The sequence below is a fragment of the Phoxinus phoxinus genome (assembly GCF_949152265.1).
Source record: "Phoxinus phoxinus genome assembly, contig: scaffold_136, whole genome shotgun sequence".
In the NCBI taxonomy this organism is placed as follows: domain Eukaryota; kingdom Metazoa; phylum Chordata; class Actinopteri; order Cypriniformes; family Leuciscidae; genus Phoxinus; species Phoxinus phoxinus.
The window spans coordinates 1-21,961 of record NW_027639392.1 but is presented as its reverse complement, the minus strand read 5'-3'; the positions used below and the strand labels follow the sequence as shown (position 1 = coordinate 21,961).

The 21,961-nt window shown below is 37.1% G+C and overlaps 2 protein-coding genes across 8 annotated transcripts; one reads left to right on the top strand and one right to left on the bottom strand.

Annotated features, from left to right (window-relative positions):
- Nucleotides 1–14: 14 nt before the first annotated feature.
- On the top strand, nt 15–7,415 carry LOC306994276 (uncharacterized protein; the record flags this gene model as incomplete). The annotated part of the gene is made up of 15 exons (XM_079639877.1): nt 15–2,358; nt 2,720–2,837; nt 3,126–3,218; nt 3,361–3,571; nt 3,891–4,060; nt 4,156–4,254; nt 4,432–4,664; nt 4,753–4,931; nt 5,019–5,112; nt 5,270–5,614; nt 5,828–5,945; nt 6,022–6,113; nt 6,221–6,338; nt 6,599–6,715; nt 7,315–7,415. Exons 1-15 carry the CDS (start codon nt 2,257–2,259, stop codon nt 7,413–7,415), a joined length of 2,190 nt encoding a protein of 729 aa, XP_079496003.1. The 5' UTR covers nt 15–2,256.
- A 5,671-nt stretch (nt 7,416–13,086) lies between these two features.
- LOC306994277 (uncharacterized protein) lies at nt 13,087–21,817 on the bottom strand. 7 transcript variants are annotated; one of them, XM_079639879.1, is made up of 9 exons: nt 20,388–21,817; nt 19,518–20,028; nt 18,794–18,959; nt 17,148–17,714; nt 16,250–16,306; nt 15,343–15,384; nt 14,627–14,694; nt 14,325–14,368; nt 13,241–13,986 (listed from the first exon to the last, which is right to left on the bottom strand). In XM_079639879.1, the coding sequence occupies exons 2-9, from the start codon at nt 19,728–19,730 to the stop codon at nt 13,923–13,925; spliced, it is 1,221 nt and encodes a 406-aa protein (XP_079496005.1). In that variant the 5' UTR covers nt 19,731–20,028; nt 20,388–21,817; the 3' UTR covers nt 13,241–13,922. The 7 variants fall into 7 exon arrangements, 5 of the variants coding, with proteins under 5 accessions (XP_079496005.1, XP_079496004.1, XP_079496006.1 ...); XM_079639880.1 differs by lacking the exon at nt 20,388–21,817 and having other exon boundaries at nt 13,242–13,465; nt 13,920–13,986; nt 19,518–20,236; XM_079639878.1 differs by lacking the exon at nt 20,388–21,817 and having other exon boundaries at nt 19,518–20,236.
- Between the last annotated feature and the right edge of the window lie 144 nt (nt 21,818–21,961).

The window sequence follows — 21,961 nt, the reverse complement described above, 5'->3', positions numbered from 1 at the left end:
CAACCCAGTCTCACGGCAGTTCGTGAAATAGTCACGAAATTTAATCTATTGATTCGTGTTCATGGACACGAATTGCCCCATTTTTTCGTGTCACTCGGCACGACTTTCAATCTAATGTATTTCAATGGGACGTATTTTTCGTGCCTGCACCACGTTTTTCTTTCGAGAGCACAGTATTGTTTTTTCTCAATTGTTATTCATTTTGCAAACTTTAAGAGCTACATTACTCTAATCAAGAGATTTTAATCCTCGTTTTTATTGCTTTATATTCGTTAGGCTACTCAACATTAATCTATTTATTCGTGTCCAAGGGCACAAATATCCTTCTTTTTTTTCGTGTCACTCCGCACGACTTTCAATGTATTTCAATGGGACACGTATTTTTCGTGCCTGGACCATGTCTTTCTTCCGAGAGCACACTATTTTTTTTTACAATTGTTATTCATTTTGTAAACTTTAAGGGCTACATTACTCACTCAACATTTAATCAGGAGATTTGAATCCTTGTTGTATTGCTTTCTAATCGGTAGGCGACTCAACACGAATTGATTCGTGTCCTAGGCACGAATTTCCTTCTTTTTTTTTCGTGCCACACAACACGACTTTCAATATAATGTATTTCAATGGGACGTATTTTCCGTGCCTGCACCACGTTTTTCTTTGCAACATAGGCTATGCCGTTTGGTCATTTCCCCCCTCACGTCCAAAGCCGACGTTGAGGGTACCCCCATTCGTCACTTGACAACGGAGAGGGTCGTCCGATAGATTTGAGAAATCCCTCATCTTTGAATTTTGAACTTTAATTATTTAACACTAACTCTTTTTCCTTTCTTTTTTATATAATTTAATACATTAAAATTACACAATTACAGGACGGTATATTTTCTATATGCTTAAAACATTCATTAATTTAGGTGGGATATTTGATAATTTTCGATCACATATTGTAATTTCCCCCTCACGTCCATAACGTCGAGGGTAGCTAGCTGAAACCCTTTTCTAATTCGGTAATATCACGATTTTTCCTCTCTTTTTAATATAATTTTGGACTACATTAAAACGACATAATTGCAGGACTGCATATTTGCTGTAGGCTTAAAACATGCCTTCATTTATTGTGGGATATTTTATAATTGTCGATGGTATTTCAATTTGCAATGGCTTAATTATAGTGAGCCTACTTTGTTGTTTTTTTGTTTTTTTTTGCGCCAAAAAAAGGAAAAAAAGAATAGCCTACTTTTATAGAACTTTCATCTCAATACTGATTATGAAGTTGTAATAAATTAATTATATAGCCTACTGCAGAAATGTTTATATTACTTTATATGGACATATCCTTTGGCAAAGAGATGGATGCATTCTGGGAAGTGATATGTGTTTAAATGTAATGGCTACATACTCGTGTTTCCTTCACTTGGACATTTGCTGACCCCTTTAAAATTTTGAGCACGGATATAAAATATTAAGACTGTACTTTTTAATTATGATTGATATTTTGGCGCAATATTGTGCAACACGTCACTGTGTGTGCGACCATCGCAGAAACCATTGCCCAGCGCGATTCCACCACGGTAAGTCGCTTACAACAGTCTAATAAGCAAGATGAATTCATAAGCATTATTTACACATCCAAAATTAATAAAATTACGATGTTATTATAAAAAAACATGTTCTAGTCCTAGATATAGGTTCTATATATATATATATATATATATATATATATATATATATATATATATATATATATATATATATTAATAAAAATGAATTAAAAAAAAAATGTTACGCGACTTTTAACAGTAGCACAGGAAATAGGAACAACGTGATATGTATTTATTTATCCTAAGCATTTATAAGAAAATGGGAATCACTCACTATTAGGGTACACTTTTTAAATCTTATATCAACATAACACTACATAATTAACATTTTCTGTTGTTCTCCCTGCAGATCCTGTAAAACATATCACCTGTCTAACCTATCCGAACCTCATTGTCAAAAACCCAAAGGCACTTTTAAGAGCCAACCTCTATCTCTTCATTTTCTATATCTTACATCCTCTCTGTTCTCACTGTATCTATATTTCTGTCCATCTCTTCAATCTTTATCTATCTCACGGTCTGTATCTATTGCTCTTTCTTTCCTCCCTGTCTGTCTTTGTCTACTTGTCTGTCTTACCCATCTTTGTCAGCCTGTCTGTTTGTATCTGTCTGTCTGTCTGTATCTGACTGTCTGTCTGTGTCTGACTGCATTGCAATGGCCACCAAGCACAAACTTGATTCAAAGGATCCCCACTACCAAGAGGGGAGACGCATGGCTCTGGAGCTGAAACATGAACACATTCTAGCTGAAGCCAAGGTTAGAGTTTTTGTACACCTCAATCATTTTATAACAAACATAACAAATTAAAGTAAAACGTGATGAGGAATATGTAAGAATGATGAGTGCAGAAGATTGAATACAGGTATATTGCATGATGCATCCTACCATGCTCTGTGACATGTGTTAATAAGGGAATATAATAATAATAATAATAGTATATGCAGTTCCATCCCTCTGAGTTACAGAGACTTGGAGAATCTATTCCAAGGCTCATTTAAGCTGTTCAACACCTTACTAACACACTATGTTGTGTTTTCCTTTCACAAGTTACCTGCCTTTTGGTTACCGTACTTTTATCAACATCAGTCTTACAAGAAATATTCACTCCAATACACAGAAAGCAGCTGATGAGAGGAAACGTGTACGAGACCCTCCACACACCTCTAAAAGAGACTCTGTAGGACGTGGTAAGCCGAGGGGGAGGCGAGGAGGGCGACGCCAAGCCTCCGCTACAGGTTATATCTGGATTATTTGACATTTGTAGGAATTTACTATGACAATGTTGGACCAACTCAAATTAGAACAATGTAATTGTTTATTTAGAGTTTAAAATATTCAAATATCTAAAAAGACATTAAAAAGTAGATAAACCTTTCAGTGACACTAATGTAGAAGACACTACCAACTACCTAACAAAAATATGTCTGATTTCATAAATTGTTTAGTATATAGTTTGAAAAGAAGAACAAGAATAGAGTGTGATAGCCTAACTTGTTCTAATTCTTCTATGTGCTGTTTTACAGCCACATACCCCACGGTTGAGTGCTCCCTGTCATCCAGTGTGGAGGTTCCACTTACTGCAACCTCAACAAAACTAAATCATCAAGAGGAATTTGGTAATTCACAGTGATGAATTAATTTATGCATGTGTACAGTATAAAAAAAGTGTTCATTCTAATACTGATCAGTTGACTTTTAATTGTTCCTTATCTACAGTAAATGATCCCTTACCGCTTTATTTTTGGATTTTCTTTACAGAAAAAAATATGGAGAGGCTCTCTGATATTTTGGCGTCATGTTCTTCTGCTGCTCAGCCTCAAAGTAGCTCTGCATCATCATGGTCTTTTCGGCAGCAGAAAGCCTCTGAGCGCTGGAAAGAAGCAAGACCATACCACCTAAAATGCCTTATTTCAAAAGAGGCTGTTGGTCATCCCCTGTGTTGCCTTTGCAACGAGCCTGCTGTTATTAGGTTGGTTTTCATTAATACCAAACTTCAATTACCCAGGGTAGGTTTGCTGAGTGCCCTGCTTTATAGGCTAAGATGCATGTCTTTTGGGATGGGAGAAGACTTAGATACCCAGATGAAAAACACATTAATGAGAAAAGTACATCTAGGACCTTCTTGCTGTGAGGTGACAGTGCTAAACACTGAGGCACTATGCAATCCTATACAATAAAATCAAACCTAGTAAAAGTGAAATAGCTTAAATATAGTGTACAGTACTTTATATGAGTTATTCACCTGTAATAATGTATTATATTATAATATTGTTTTATTTTCTCCTTAGGTGCAGAGAGTGTCTTCCTGAGGAGTGGTTCTGTGGGGACTGTGATGTATTGCATCACAAAAAACAGCCACTCCACAACAGGGAATGCGTGATTCGTGGTTTTTTTGAAGCCATTCCTCCGACCACATGCATCATTAAAGGGGAAGATGGATATTGCACCCATGAGCAAGGTACGTTCTCATGAAAGCTTTAATTTTGCTGTTCAATGTGTGTCTGCAGACAGTTATAGATAATCTAAATAATTGGTTTTCCTTCTTTTTGCCAGCTTGCATTTTGCCAACTGTGAAGGTGCCAGACTGCTCCTGTGGAGGCACAAACTTTACTGTGTTACCAGGCAAACCAGTGATTTTAATTACCATCAATGGTAAAATATATATATATATATATATATATTGTAGATTTTATGTTTTTCACACTAGTGTGCTGTGGAACTTGTGCAATGTCTCTCAACCATTCACAATGTGCATAATGAACTAAGTGTTGTAAAATTAAGTATGTGGTAAATGTGTATTATATTTTTAATTATTTTTTTGGTTCCAAGGGCGTTTTGACTTGCATCAGCCACTGTATGAATGTCAAACATGCCAGCAGCAGTGGACCCCTGACTTTAAAGACCTCCTAAGAAGTGGATATTGGCCAGCCTCCATCACCAATTCCACACTTTATACACTGGACGTCTTGAGCTCCCTCCAGGAACTCAAGATCATCTCTCCGGGATTCTCCAGACAAGCCTTCGCAAAGCTGCTGGAACATCGCACTAAGTGTGGAGGAAGAGTAAGTGTAAATGTTATTACCATTTTATAAAAAAAAATTCCATAAGCAGACAATATCAAAATACTATTTCATTCTATATATTTTCCAGTCTGGACCTATCAACGGCGATGCACTGCAGCGCAGCTTCTTAGAGCTTTCGTATGCATCATTTGAGGAAGACCAGCTCTGCTGTAGTGCTCCTTTCACTTGCCCAGCCTGCACGCCGGAAATGTTGGCTGTTTCAGCAGATGGAAACAGAAAGCTATATCGCTTTCGCCGAAACGGAAGGTGATCTTTCTTCCAGTCTTTTTATTGATTTATTTTCTTACTTCATATATTTCATGAATGGATTTTCTATTTTTCTTTCTTCCTCAGCTCTGATGATCCTGGCTTTTTTGAGGGGCTCTTTGTGGCTGAAGACAGTGCGGTGTCTAGATTTGTTGACACCATACAGAAAGCAGTGAAAAATGCAAGTTGACAAAATAGTTGTTACAATAATAAACGTAACCCCCACTTCAATTACTCTTGCCTACCAATTACAAAATCAAATTGAGAGAATAAATGCCATATATTGAATGCCGCCGTTGCTTTTATTTGATTTGTCGTGTTTGTTATGTGTGTCATAGACACAGGGAAGAGGCACATGTGGGGACTCCCAGTGGACAGCAGCGAGGGAAACTTCAAGGAGGGCTTCAAAATTGGATGAAGAGGGGATGGAGGTTGCTGTATGTCGCCATGGGTTCCTTTTGAAAGCCCTTAATATGTACAGGGGGGAGATATTTGCCTACCCTCTGTACCTTCAAAGGGAGCTCATGCCAGCCAAGGCACAATTCTTCGCAATGGACGTGGCATGCAAATACTGGCCATACCTGGAGAAAGTTGCTAGTGTCCTTCCTGCTCTTCAGGAATTGACCACTATGAAACCCTTTCTCAGTGTAATGCATGCTCGAGCCCATGCTACTAAGTGTGAGGTGTGTATAATATTTTGGCATCATATGTACATTTGTAATATTTACAAGCACATTAATGATATGAAATATAAGTTAAGCTACACTATATTATCTTGTCTTTTTGCATAACCATTTCTTGCATGGAATGTAATGCCCTTTGATGCAAATTTTGGTTTGTGATATTGGGCTGTATAAATTAAATTAAATTGAATTTCTTCCACCCTTTACTAACAGATTAATTGGAGTGGCAGGAACCAGGAAGGAGCAGGGACAACCGCTGGTGAGGAGGTGGAGCAAGTGAACAGCTACCTCTCACGTTGTGCCCTGACGACCAAATATATGTCCAAAGCAGGTGATCGGAGTTTGCAATATTCGTGTATACTTTTTTTTAGATTGATCATCATAACCTCATTATTTGCTTTCAACAGCACGGGTGGACATGCTTACATTGCATGCAATGGGGTGGAACGAGAAAAAAAATCTCTCTTTACATCAGGCACTTTCCACAAGATATGTGAAGGTAAGTCTCATATTAATTGTTTTGTGTGTCCTTTTGTTGTGTTTACTTGGCCTGTTGTTAATCATACAAAGTTTTAATCCTGATTATTGTATAACACTGTTCATCAGACTTGTCAGAGACTCCATGATGAGACTGCAAGGCTAGCTGACCAAAAAACAGAGCTAGATTGCACAGATGAAGTGGTGTCACAGTGGCTATCTGATGTAAAGGAATGGGCAGCTGGTGGTAAGCATGACCAGATAAAAGAAACAACAAACATCCCTTTCTACAATCTAAATTTTATGTTTGATATTAAAGAGCAGCAAAAAATAGTAGGCGGATCATCATCTAATGTGATTCCACATTTATGTCAGGTTTATTAGTATATTCCAGTTCCCTGCAGGAAGTGCACATACAAAGTTTAAATAAGTTGGATTAAAATTCAAACAGAGAAACGGTTCTGTGTTGTTTTAACAGTGAATTTGCTTTCACTATATCTTCTACAGAGACACCTGATACATCTCATGCCAGTCAAGGCACAACACACAGAGGAATGCAGCAATCGATTGAGGGGCTCTACCTTAGTGTGAGGCACCGGAAGCAAACCCTCTACCGTCAGAATGGTATAACTATATAATATATTAGGTGGATAAATTCAGGCTACTGTATGCATCCTACTCCACCAACATGGAATTAGCAAATAATGTAGTAGCACAGTTCAGCTCAATCATTGAATTCTGTTCTTTAAATGACCAGTCTGTAGGATTTAGTGGTATCTATCAGTAAGGTTTGACGATTGCAACCAGCTTCCCTCACCTCTATCTTTCCAAGCTACGGTAGCCGACGAGAAAATGTGAGAGGTACTATCTAAACCCAGTGTTTTTTTTGTCCGTTGTGGGCTACTGTAGGAACATGGAGGTGCAACATAGCGGCCTCCGTGGAAGGGGAGTGTATTTAGATAAAAAACTGCCCATTCTAAATGAATTAATGCACAATTATTATTTTCAGGCAATCATGAAAAGTGTGTGTTAGTTATTCCTGCAAATAGATTCCCCCAAAAATGCTACACACTGGACAATTTGTTTCCCATGTCAGTCTACATTATAATTTTCACATACTTCAATAACTGAAGCTTTGCTTTTCAATTTTTTGGTGCTATAATTTTTTTCTTGTTGAAGAGTTCTGTCAAAAACCTCTGCCTCTGTACTTCATGTCTTTCTAGACAGCAGCAAGTTTCGCCATCGCCTTCTGGCAGAAGACAGCTGGCAGAAGACAAAAAACTCCTTCTTCAGGAGATACAGAAATACAATGATCTTGTACTAGACTCTGCAACAACCATTGACGTAGCTGTGGTGGAGCATTCCCTAACTGGAGAGAGCACTGTGTCTCAAATATGGCCGTGGGAGGTTCATGGCAGTGGTATGTCTGTTTTTAGATGCTTCACAGGAATTTATTTACAGTTCTGCTTTATAGAGTATACTGAACTAAGGCATGCATGTTACATATTGAGTGTTGTAATATTAATTTAGTTTAATGGTGTATTTTCAGTTTTCTTATGTATCAATTTGATAAAAAAAGTCAATGTTTGTAGTGATTATGCAAGATTGTCTCATGTATACATATAACTGTTATTGATTCTTAGCAAACATTTCAATCAAGAAACGAGTGCACGACCAAGTGATGTTAACAAGGCGACTGCATGAGGAAACAAGAGTTTTGGTTTTGGAGATGGCACAACACTGCACGTGGTTGCAGAGCCTGGCAATGCTTCTCAAGAACAAGTTGGCTGAGGAGGGTAAGTTTAATTAAAACCCTGTCCATCTAATGTGTTAAAAACATACAACAAAACACATCAGTCACAGAACTTGGATGGAGTAGTACGGTTATGGCTCTCTTTGCCGTGGTCCTTTGGGATATACATAAAAGTTGTTTTATACAGAAGCTAGCCTGGTCCCATGTCAGCGGTACACATAAAAATGCCAATCATCCTGCTTTGATTTGAAGATTTGAATTGGTGATATCTTTTTTACTCCATTTAAGTTATTTGGCCTTATGAAGCAATCTTAAAGGTTGTATCAGTGATTTCAGGTCCAAACATAAATTATCACATTCATCTAATCTTTCCTAACGATCCGCTAGCTGACCGCCCCATAAGCAAGCCGTCAAAAAAACGCGTCTCTATAGGCAGCCTCTGAGATCTGCACACAAAAACAATTGCGCTTACCACAACTCAAAACCAAAATACATAGTGTTCCAACCAATCATGGCGGGTGTTGTGAGGTTTTGCGCTCGTGCACGGCTGCCTATGACGGCTGCACGCGAAAACCTCACAACACCCACCCCTGTCGGTGATTGGTTGGAACACTATTTATTTTGGTTTTGAGTTGTGGTAAGCGCAATTGTTTTTGTGTGCAGATCTCAGAGCCTAGGCTGCCTACAGAGACACGTTTTTTGACGGGGCGTTTTTTTTTTTACTTATGGGGCGGTCAGCTAGCGGATCGTTAGGAAAGATTAGATGAATGTGATAATTTATGTTTGGGCCTGAAATCACTGATGCAACCTTTAATATAGTTTGTCTTTAATGTAATCTCGTTTGTATTTTGAGACGTAGACCAGGGAAATGAGGGACTTTGCTGTCTCTTAAGAAGAAGACTGTCAGAGGTGTCAGAAAGGTTCCAAGTGGTCCTCCAACAGTACAAGACTGCCTTAGGTCCTGAGGCCTCTGTCCTTCTACATGTTGAAGAGGAAGATCAAAGTGGCCTCAGTAGTCCAGACACCAGTGAGGATGAAGAGGAAAACACAATTTAGGTAATTTATTTATTATTATGTATGTTTGTTTGTTTGTTTTTTGGAATAACCCCCTCTTACTGTTATTCTTAATAATTCATTTGTGTATTTTATTAATGCTTTACACACCTTACTTATTCTAAAACAGCTGAAATTCATCCTCTTATCCTAATTCTTGCTTTCTTGTTTTTCTGTATTTCCCCAGATGGAAGCTGCACGAAGGACTATGTTGAAGGAAATGGACTTGCCCTATATCTGTGTATTATTAGTATGCTGATTGATGAACCACATCAAAATCTTGTTGAAAATTCAAACTGTGTCTTTAGATTTTACAAGCAATTTAGTAAGCACATTGCACAGTTCATTGAAAATGCACAAACCTCTCAGTATAGGTGCACCAATATTATCCAAAAATGTAAACTTTGCATGTATGATATTTCCAGATGTAATTACTGGGCTTAAATGATATTAGGGTAGTGTATACTCTTTTAAGAGAGACTCCCCTTAATTGTGGTGACCCTGTGACCTTTCCTTTTGCACCAACGTTAGGCTAAACTTTTGACTTGCATACAACAAATGTTATGAACCGATTTCTGTAATTTGCTGAGCAATGAATCATGTCATGTTGACCTTATGACATTCCCTGTAGCACAATCATTAGACCAGAATGTAAAATTGAATATTGTCTAATTGGGCAGATTGCCATGAAATCTTGTAAGCACATGATGACCTTGGTGACCTCATGACAATTTATCTATAATCTATCATCACATTTAGGCCTTAATGTAAAAACTCATTCTTGATTGCATTTCTTAATATTCACTTATTCTGTGGTGCAGCAGCAGTGTCTGTGTCAGTCTATGACATTTTGTTTTTCCCCAGAGGAGGCTGCCTATGGATCACTACTTGATTGAGTGTATATAACTGTTGTGTAACTTTATATTATTTACTGCAAATATGCATTATAGTATGTAACAGAAAAATACACCGTTTTTTATTTTATGATTATAATTTATATTGTATATTATTACAGTTGACAGATGACTTAATTCTTTGTTCTGCTGGAGCTTTTTGCAAGTGAACTTAACCTCACAGTCCAATGTTTTTAAATACAGCCTTATGGCTTGTTTGACAAATATGCATTTGGTGTATTTTCACTGGTATTGTTGTGAAAGACAAGAAATAAAGTATTTCCAAAGATGAATATTTTGTTTTTACTTTTTCATACTTTATTGAAAAACAATATTTTAAATTTTTATAGTTGATAAAAACATCACACTATGGAATCTTGTTTACAGATAAACTGTTTAACATCAAACTGCATTATTAATTAATTACTTTAATGCATGTCTTTTTACTTATTTTCAAACAATCAACCTTGTTTGTAATTAAACAAGATCTATCATAATAAGTAATGTTTATCTGTTAGGTGTATATGTTACAGTTTTTCTCGATTGCTGAAACACTATAACTATGGATTTGAACTCAAATTTCAAAAACACAACACCGTTTATCAAAAAGCACACCCTTTCCCCCAAACTATAAACACTACTCCCCAGTGTTGACACATGAGTCAGATTTGTTAAACTTTCACTGCAAAACTTTACACATTATCCATTTATCATTGCCTACACAATGTTGTAATTTAGAAAGCACTACACAAAGAGTCAAAACTGATCACACAGCAATCAGAACCTTCAACAGATCGATGAAACGGATAAGATGAGAGGGGGAGGAGAAAGGGAAAGGGCAAAGAGACAAGCAGTCTCAGATGAGATTTGTGCTAGCTCCCTAGTTGGGGTTATCCCTCTGTTCCCACAGCTCTATGTTACAGCTATGTTATGCTACAGCTAGTTAGGGTTAGGTTTAGGGTTAGGGTAACCCTAACCCTCTGTGGGAACAAAGAGCTGTGGGCACTTAGGGCTGCGGGAACATAGGGCTGTGGGAACATAGGCACGCTCCCCCCTGTAGAGACGTGCCATTGAACTTGTTACTAAGCGTACAAATCAGCTTCCATACTTGAAGTTCTTCCAGTTTCCAGAGTAGGGTTAGTTTTAGGGTTATACAATTTTAGCTTACAACCGAGGTATGCAGCAAAGCATTTGTGAAGCCACAACACGCACAACCTTGAGGCGGATGGACTACAACAGCAGAAGACCCCACCGGGCCCCACTCATCTCCACTACAAATAGGAAAAAGAGGCTACAATTTGCACGAGCTCACCAAAATTGGACAGTTGAATACTGGAAAAATGTTGCCTGGTCTGATGAGTCTCGATTTCTGTTGAGACATTCAGATGGTAGAGTCAGAATTTGGCGTAAACAGAATGAGAACATGGATCCATCATGCATTGTTACCACTGTGCAGGCTGGTGGTAGTGGTGGTGGTGTAATGGTGTGGGGGATGTTTTCTTGGCACACTTTGGGCCCATTAGTACCAATTGAGCATTGTGTCAACGCCACAGCCAACCTGAGTATTGTTGCTGACCATGTCCATCCCTTTATGACCACAGTGTACCAATCTTCTGATGGCTACTTCCAGCAGGATAATGCACCATGTCATAAAGTGTGAATCATCTGAGACTGGTTTCTTGAACATGACAATGAGTTCACTGTACTCAAATAGCCTCCACAGTCACCAGATCTCCATCCAGATCACCTTTGGGATGTGGTGGAACGGGAGATTTGCATCATGGATGTGCAGCCGACAAATCTGCAGCAACTGCAATATGCTATCCTATCAATATTGGCCAACATTTCTAAAAAATTCCTTTAGCACCTTGTTGAATCAATGCCACGTAGAATTAAGGCAGTTCTGAAGGCAAAAGGGGGTCAAACACAGTATTATGGTGTTCCTAATAATCCTTTAGGTGAGTGTATTATATCAACAATCTCCTACAGTTGAAACATACATTATACTATATTTAAATGATCAAGATGAAAAAAAATCGCGAGGCTACCAGGTCATTAAGTATATTTGACTGTTATTGTAGTTGTAGAACAACCATCAGGGCCGTCTCCAATGTACACTATTTACAGTTTTTTTCCAACTGCTTGCACACATTTTCAAAACTATGTCACCTTTTTTTCAAAACTTTCCCAAAACTGCACACACAAAATTGTGTGTAGCCTAGTGTTTTGAAAAAAAGTGTTTTATGCAATTGAAAACTGAGTCAAAGGCTGAGAAATAGTTTATTGTTTTTGTAGATGTGGTGTGCAGTTTTGCACTTTGAGTGAGAGGTTTAAAAAAATCGTGTGACATAAAAAAGATTTTGTGTGTAAGCAGTTGGGGGAAAAAACTGTATAAACTACAATTCCCACGAGAGACGCGCCATTGAACTTCTTACAAAGTGTACAAATCAGTCACCATACTTGTAGTTCTTCTGGTTTCCCGACCAGGAATAATGTTATAAATGTTATATGTCTTTACTATTCTATATTAAAAAACATACATTATACAGCCGAAACATACATTATGCTATACTTATATATGATTAGGATGAAAAAATAAATCGCCAAGACTTCAAATCTGTGGTTTTAGCTGGTAGGCTACAATAGACATGAATTCAAGATTGTCGGCGGGAGTTATGTTACCCTTCAAAGAGCGACTTTAAAAAAAAAAGTTTTATTTAACATTATGTTTATTTATTTAATTATGGCCTGCAAATGTTTGTTTTACCAACTGATGAATGTAATAAACTGCCACTTATAAATATGTCAGCATTAGATGCAATAAGTATACAAACAATATCATAATATTAAAGAATTACAAAATGTGCGAAATAGGCTACTCTCCAGATCAAGACCTTCTCAATAAATCAATATTTGGCTTTTTAACTAGTGACAAAAACTGTTCAGTTCTAGAAGATAAAATCATATATTTTATTTGGATCAATTAGTCTGTTAATCAGATTGACCAATTGCTATAGTTTGTGCTGGTCAAGAACAATAGATACAATTGAACTGCAAGCAAAAACTTGGGGCCACTGTTTCAAATATGTGAGTGGCTCCTCTCCTAACAAATGTAACCTCACTCCAATTTTTTTATAAAAACGTGAGAGCCCTGATTAAATTATATATGGATAATTCGAATATCTAAATTTTACCTACATTTTAATTAAAAAAGAATCCACTTGTAAAGTTAAACAAATTTCACATATAAATATGCTCAATGTAGTCTGTTCCTTTTGTCTCAACCACTTCATCCTCATATTGTTTTGAATTAAATTTATGTATGGAAAAGTAAAAACAAAAATGATCATCTTTTGCAAGTGTTATTGTAGTGTATTTGTGTTCTTTCACAAAAATATAAGTGAAAATATTCCAAATGCTTATTTATTGCTTAATTACTCACTAGAGACTTAAAGAATGATCAAACAAATTTATTGACAAGGTGCATAACAAATTGAAACTATAGTCTTTGGCAATTGGACCACACCAAGACATTCTTTTAAGAGAAATGCATGATATGAAAAGGGATATCCCCTACATGGAGCCGACACTGGTGGTGGTGAAGGGGTGAGTAGCAATGCTGAGATCTAGATGAATGTGGAGCTCTTCTCCTGATGACCACAGTGGAGGGACCTACTGTATGACACGATTGGTTCAAGAGGGTTAAGATGAAATTACATTTGGTTTAAGACATAAAACACCCAGTTAGCTGATGAGTTTGGAGTAGAAGAGAGTGAGAGAGACAATGTAAAAGATATGATATAATGTGCGAGTATAAAGAAGGACAGTCTTATTTTTTTTAAAGCACAGAAAACAGAACATGAAATCAAATTACACGTCAACTGTAATAAAATAACAGTGCAATTTATAATCATGAAATATGAAACATGCTTTTGAATAACATCTGAAAAAGAAAATTCAGTTGGATTGAGTACATTTCTAGTACATTCCCTTTCAAAATTAAACTCCAGGTCATATTCTTGGAGATGTTCCCCTTTTCATTACTACAGAAAGATGAGATATAACTTCAAATGCAGCACAGAAACAATTTAATAAATAGGCTGAAACCAAAATGGAGTTCAAAACATACATTTTATTTATTTTCATTATTTTGGAGTGAATCCTTTGGCTGCCAGGAATGGGCCCACTGCTCACCACTAAAAACAGAAGGGAATTTTTTTCTGTTACTGGTTGGGGTTTCCAATAAACTTAAAACATTACCGAACATGTCTTTTATAAGTATAAGCTTCATTTTCCGTCTATGAAGGACCACCACCTTCATGCATGCATTAATGGTGGTGGTCCTTCATAGATGGAAAATGAAACTGTTATACTTATATGTTCGGTAATGATGTGTGCTTTACACTTGTTTAAAAGGCTTGTTTAATCTGAAACAGAACAGATTAATAAAAAAATTGTAGCAAAAAAATAAAGTTTAAGTAAATAAATAATGAATGCATTAATTCATAAAGCAGAAGAACAGAATAAGACATACCATACTGGACAGGGCTCCCAGTCAACCAGCATTTCTGCTTTGCCCTAATGTAAGAAAAGACAAAAAATAAAATCCATTCTTAGCATAAGGCTATTATGTCTGATTATAGGCATTGAGTTTCACTGATTTTCAGAAGACACTCCTTCATTAACTGTAATTCAAAAAGACTGAACACATAAAAAGTATCAACCTAACAATTATGGTATGTATAATATGTATTTGCCAAAACACACGGAAGTTTCTAAATCCTATATTACACTGCATACTGCCTACACTCTGCAGTTCCTTTATGACTGTCTAACCTTTCTCACTCTTTCTCTTAATACACTCCTGATGGGGAAAGCCTCTAGGCGAGTATGGTAGGAGCAATCTGTGAACATCAAAAACACATTTCAAATATTTTTTAGATAGTTAGATTAGAAACAAAATAAAACAACTATGAATACTTAAGTAGTGACCAGACTTGCAAGGATGACAAGTGATGTTTATCACTAATCAAAACATGTATCATGGAACCAAATTACTCTCGGTTCCAATGTGGTATGCTTGCTTGAATAACCATACTACTGCTAAGCCACAGCTCACAACTAAGAACACTGCTGCTACTTCTACTACTTGGCAATGCATTTTGGTCAAATTTGACTAATTAAGCCTGTTGGATTTTATAGCTTGTCAATTGTAATAATCTCAATAATACTAATTCCTATTCTATATCTATTATGAATAATCATGGTTATGTGTGCTACGCTGGACTAGCTGGACTGGTCATGACATTTACATACAGTATTGTTGCCCTGTTGTTGATTTGACTGTTTGTATTGTAAATATTGTATTTATTTGTAAGTCACTTTGGATAAAAGCGTTTGCTAAATAATTCATTAAATAAATAAAATTGTGACTACCGGAAATTGTCTGTTGTAGTAGTTTAAAAAAATAAGCAATTGAACTAAAGCGAATTAACAGGGGTTAAGTTGCAATGTTTAGCAAAGTATGAATCATTGCATTTACATGCACTTACTCTTTTGTGGCCTTTTCCTTTCAGGCATATGCCTTGGTCCCCCTGTGGGATATAAGATTACAGTCCAGTCATATATCCACTCAGAAAAAAAACAAAACACATTTACAATAATTAGACAGAATGCACTTTTTAATGTCTTTTCAACATAAATATGTGTCCCTGGTATGTCTAGACACCCCTGAAATATGAGAAAAGACCATCCTCTCAGTTAATGTGTGTGCAAACACGCTGTTTAATTTGGCTCCAGATTTTACATCACATGCAGGCTCATTGGAAAATAGTAATCATAGTAGGCTTTTAGAATACTCCATCTAAAATGACCTGTTTCAGATAGGGTCTGCATAAAGGACCAGTTTAAGATAAATAAGGACTTTTTTAGGATCATGCAAAGCTACTCTAGTGGAGTATCAGAATACAAATATAGAACTGGAAATTAGTATAATAGGTCCCCTTTAAATTCTATTTAAGTAATTAATTTACTTATTAGAGAATCTGCTTGACTAATGAGTTTCATAGTTACCAAGCTATGGTAACAGTTATCAGAACCACCAATAATTACCCTAATAATAATAATAATTCATTACATTTATATAGCGCTTTTCTGGGTACTCAAAGAGCTTTACATTGAAGGGGGGATCTCCTCAACCACCAACAATGTGCAGCATCCACCACACACCAGCTTACTGGTGGAGAGGAGACAGTGATGAAGCCAATCAGTGTATGGGGATGATTAGGGGGCCATGATGGACAGGGGCCAATGGGCAAATTTGGCCAGGATGCTGGGGTTACAACCCTACACCCCACCGCACCCTACTTTTTCGAAGGACACCCATTTTTAATGACCACAGAGAGTCAGGACCTCAGTTTAACGTCTCATCCGAAGGACGGACAAACATTATTTACATACCTGACTTTTTTTTTTTTCGACTTGCGACTGTGCCCCTGGCTGAACCTGTGAAGACAGCTGTGGGTTTGGAGAAAGAAAATTACTCGTATACCAAATCAATATTTAACTTATTATTTAAAATTCTTGAAGATCACAACATCGCACAAGTGTGGCAGTACATGTATTAATAGGTGTAAAGTACATGCATTCTTATTGCGATTTAATTAAGGTTGCTCCATTAACTCCACGTGTTTCATTTTCTCATTTATGTCCATCCTGTTTGTGATAATCCAAATTTGTTTTTAACAAGCGCTGATCCTGTTCATGGGAGACTGACATTCCCAATTATTTTGAATATTTGAATTATCCTAATATCTTTAATAATAAAATTTGGCCTAGTAATTTCAGGATTTGATTAGTAGTACTTATTTTACTTTTAGATTTATAATGGACTCACAAAATTACTTCCAACAGCCCTAGTACAGAAACAGATAGACCTATCATCTATCTAATTATGTAATATCAGATCAACTTTTCTAGAAGATTATCCATTGAAAATGAGAACCCTGTAGGTGATGAGACACAGGGCCCACAACCCATCTAAATTATCCAGATAGAAATGTGTTGCCCATTTTCAATGTGAAAGTGCCCAAGGAACAATCACTCGGCAAGATTGCCCAGCAACATTGCTCAAAAAGTTGCCCTGTGTATCATCACCTAGTGAGTTTTACTTTTTCAAGCAGCAAAAAAGTTATAGCATGGTGTGTTTGAGTTCATTTCGTTGAAAAGAGCCCTGACCTGCATCAAGCTCTATGGGGGAAAAACACAGGAAGTCAAGTAAAGTTAAGGTAACCCATGGGTCAAACACTTTTGGCCTTTACAAATATAAACTGTAACTCTTTAAATTTGTTCTAATTACCTTGCCCCTCCGTGGATTCTGGCTGCTCCACTTGCCCCTCCGTGGATTCTGGCTGCTCCACTTGCCCCTCCGTGGATTCCGGCTGCTCCACTTGCCCCTCCGTGGATTCTGGCTGCTCCACTTGCCCCTCCGTGGATTCTGGCTGCTCCACTTGCCCCTCCGTGGATTCCGGCTGCTCCACTTGCCCCTCCGTGGATTCTGGCTGCTCCACTTGCCCCTCCGTGTATTCCGGCTGCTCCACTTGCCCCTCCGTGGATTCTGGCTGCTCCACTTGCCCCTCCGTGGATTCTGGCTGCTCCACTTGCCCCTCCGTGGATTCCGGCTGCTCCACTTGCCCCTCCGTGAATTCCGGCTGCTCCACTTGCCCCTCCGTGAATTCCGGCTGCTCCACTTGCCCCTCCGTGAATTCCGGCTGCTCCACTTGCCCCTCCGTGGATTCTGGCTGCTCCACTTGCCCCTCCGTGCATTCTGGCTGCTCCACTTGCCCCCCTGTGGGGCTCGCCTCGCAGGGTGTGAGCTGCAGAGTAATCAGCTGATCCTCATTGCCACTGGAATCCTGGGTCCATCCTGTGCAAGTTAACAAGTATTGTGTTTTGCTTATTTAAAACATAGAGGTTAACCATAAGCTTGATCTGTACCTGTTTTAACTGTTAGGTAAATGTGTACCAAATTTTCCCCAACCAGATTTGAAGGCACTTTTGATTGCAGGAGAACTATTGAGAGTCTACTGGATGTATTAGATATCTGTAATATATTTGATTGATTTTCTATGACGATAACCAATATATCTTTAAGTCAGGAAAATAAAACCCAGAGTGCTCATAATATCTATTGAAAAAAATGACAAGTATAATGTTTGTTTACAGTCTGGGTCAAACAATTCAGTTAAGACTAGACTGTGTGCGCTAAAAAACTTTGGGCTTTATGCCTCAAAGTTAGTAGCAGTGTAAGTTTGTGGTGTATCCAGCAAAAATTTGATGGTTTTCTTTTTCTCTGTGTTATTTCCGTTAATGATCTACATTTTAGCACTGTCCTCGATATTGTTTCAATGAGTATAGATTCATCGTCATTTAATTAATTGACCCAGTGACCAAAACGGGTCTTTGCTAATGTAATGTGTTCAATTAGTATGTCACTACAAAAAATGCTGTGGTCAGTGTGCCTAAACATTAAAAAATATGGTTGTATGTGGGCTGAAAACCGATATGAAATATGGCTCCTACAAAAACATACCAAACATAATTCTAAAGTTGACAGTATATGCTTGAATGCACTTAACTCTGGGTGCCAAATCCCATTGTAGACCAGTGTGCTGCATGCTATTAATACAAACAGGGCTCAATACACTTAGAATCTACATGTCTACATCTGCAGTTGCAGGAAACTACTGTTTTAAAACAGTTTACTTCAATTCCCATAATCAATTGCCAGGTGTGAATTTTTATGTTTTTCTACCCATTTGCGTCTACATTAAATGTGTTGGTAGAGACGTCACATAGAGTAGACTATGATCATACAAGCATTCAGCAGCAGAGGTGAATTTTAGAGGTGAGCCATTCCTTTAAGATTTAAACATTAATAAAATGTTTTGCGTTCTCAACACAAGTTGTGAACTGTGACTTTAAGATACAGTGCATGCATCTCACCTTCACAAAGGTATTCATAAAATGAACCTATCTTCTGTAGGTAGTCCTGGGCAAAGGTGGAGAGTGTGCAGCGAGGCGTTAATATTTCGCACTTAATTTCTTTTTTTTTGTTCTCCTTTCCGAGTAGCAGAACAGGTTTGTAGCCAATGGCATGGAGTTTCTCAAGCTGCAATGACAAAATTGTGTGTTTGCTGTTTAAAGTAATAGAAAAACAACATAAAAAATAACTAAGAATATTAATTTAAATTACAGTATGAATGCAGTTCATGTGTAATTTCTCATCCACTCGATAAGAAAGTTTGATTATTAAATTGCACCTGTAATTCCTTCATAATGCATGCCTGTATATGTTATGAACTCAAGAATTCCTGAGTTTCAATTATATTTGCTGTGTGTTAAAATTTTGCTCTGGTAGATCATTTAGGTATGTGATGTATTACGGTGAAGATGTGATAACTTTATGGTTGTATTACCACCACTAAAATAAAAACTACAAATCACAATTACGTGTGCCTTCAAAGTTGATAGTTAAATTATACTTTTAAATTGATTCTGATGACACAGGGAGGACAAAGTATCATTGGGGAAAAAAATATTCAAATTTATCTATATTGGCAAAAAATAATGCCTTTCTGATCTTGCGCTGGCATGCTCAATAACAAATGGTACCACTGAATGTACTTCCTAGATGATCGTTTACTGTCATGTATGAAATTGTACGTACCATGATAGTGGCTTCATCCTTGATGGATGCAGTGTTGTGGTTTTTCTTACGACCAACCACCCATTCCTCTCGCTTCTCATCAAACCTCTGAAGCTTCTTCTTGAGGCGCTGCTTGAGAGGCTGCTCCTTCTTACAGTGTGAGCAGATTCTTTGAGCACAAAATATTATTCCCTGACAAAAGGGGCAGATCTTTTTTGTAGACCCCCCTGGCATTATAGCAAACAGTCAAATACAGACAGACAGACAGACAGTCAGATACAAACAGACAGGCTGACAAAGATGGGTAAGACAGACAAGTAGACAAAGACAGACAGGGAGGAAAGAAAGAGCAATAGATACAGACCGTGAGATAGATAAAGATTGAAGAGATGGACAGAAATATAGATACAGTGAGAACAGAGAGGATGTAAGATATAGAAAATGAAGAGATAGAGGTTGGCTCTTAAAAGTGCCTTTGGGTTTTTGACAATGAGGTTCGGATAGGTTAGACAGGTGATATGTTTTACAGGATCTGCAGGGAGAACAACAGAAAATGTTAATTATGTAGTGTTATGTTGATATAAGATTTAAAAAGTGTACCCTAATAGTGAGTGATTCCCATTTTCTTATAAATGCTTAGGATAAATAAATACATATCACGTTGTTCCTATTTCCTGTGCTACTGTTAAAAGTCGCGTAACATTTTTTTTTTAATTCATTTTTATTTATATATATATATATATATATATATATATATATATATATATATAGAACCTATATCTAGGACTAGAACATGTTTTTTTATAATAACATCGTAATTTTATTAATTTTGGATGTGTAAATAATGCTTATGAATTCATCTTGCTTATTAGACTGTTGTAAGCGACTTACCGTGGTGGAATCGCGCTGGGCAATGGTTTCTGCGATGGTCGCACACACAGTGACGTGTTGCACAATATTGCGCCAAAATATCAATCATAATTAAAAAGTACAGTCTTAATATTTTATATCCGTGCTCAAAATTTTAAAGGGGTCAGCAAATGTCCAAGTGAAGGAAACACGAGTATGTAGCCATTACATTTAAACACATATCACTTCCCAGAATGCATCCATCTCTTTGCCAAAGGATATGTCCATATAAAGTAATATAAACATTTCTGCAGTAGGCTATATAATTAATTTATTACAACTTCATAATCAGTATTGAGATGAAAGTTCTATAAAAGTAGGCTATTCTTTTTTTCCTTTTTTTGGCGCAAAAAAAAACAAAAAAACAACAAAGTAGGCTCACTATAATTAAGCCATTGCAAATTGAAATACCATCGACAATTATAAAATATCCCACAATAAATGAAGGCATGTTTTAAGCCTACAGCAAATATGCAGTCCTGCAATTATGTCGTTTTAATGTAGTCCAAAATTATATTAAAAAGAGAGGAAAAATCGTGATATTACCGAATTAGAAAAGGGTTTCAGCTAGCTACCCTCGACGTTATGGACGTGAGGGGGAAATTACAATATGTGATCGAAAATTATCAAATATCCCACCTAAATTAATGAATGTTTTAAGCATATAGAAAATATACCGTCCTGTAATTGTGTAATTTTAATGTATTAAATTATATAAAAAAGAAAGGAAAAAGAGTTAGTGTTAAATAATTAAAGTTCAAAATTCAAAGATGAGGGATTTCTCAAATCTATCGGACGACCCTCTCCGTTGTCAAGTGACGAATGGGGGTACCCTCAACGTCGGCTTTGGACGTGAGGGGGGAAATGACCAAACGGCATAGCCTATGTTGCAAAGAAAAACGTGGTGCAGGCACGGAAAATACGTCCCATTGAAATACATTATATTGAAAGTCGTGTTGTGTGGCACGAAAAAAAAAGAAGGAAATTCGTGCCTAGGACACGAATCAATTCGTGTTGAGTCGCCTACCGATTAGAAAGCAATACAACAAGGATTCAAATCTCCTGATTAAATGTTGAGTGAGTAATGTAGCCCTTAAAGTTTACAAAATGAATAACAATTGTAAAAAAAAATAGTGTGCTCTCGGAAGAAAGACATGGTGCAGGCACGAAAAATACGTGTCCCATTGAAATACATTGAAAGTCGTGCGGAGTGACACGAAAAAAAAGAAGGATATTTGTGCCCTTGGACACGAATAAATAGATTAATGTTGAGTAGCCTAACGAATATAAAGCAATAAAAACGAGGATTAAAATCTCTTGATTAGAGTAATGTAGCTCTTAAAGTTTGCAAAATGAATAACAATTGAGAAAAAACAATACTGTGCTCTCGAAAGAAAAACGTGGGGTAGGCACGAAAAATACGTCCCATTGAAATACATTAGATTGAAAGTCGTGCCGAGTGACACGAAAAAATGGGGCAATTCGTGTCCATGAACACGAATCAATAGATTCAATTTCGTGACTATTTCACGAACTGCCGTGAGACTGGGTTGGAA

What these genes read in the sequence shown, in the direction of transcription:
- LOC306994277 (XM_079639879.1), bottom strand. Translation starts at nt 19,730, where the DNA reads ATGCCAGGGGGGTCTACAAAAAAGATCTGCCCCTTTTGTCAGGGAATA. An exon ending in AAGGAAAAGGCCACAAAAGA is followed by an intron (nt 14,695 to 15,342) that starts GTAAGTGCATGT and finishes TGATGTTCACAG; the next exon opens with ATTGCTCCTACCATACTCGC. An exon ending in TAAGAGAAAGAGTGAGAAAG is followed by an intron (nt 14,369 to 14,626) that starts GTTAGACAGTCA and finishes TTCTTACATTAG; the next exon opens with GGCAAAGCAGAAATGCTGGT.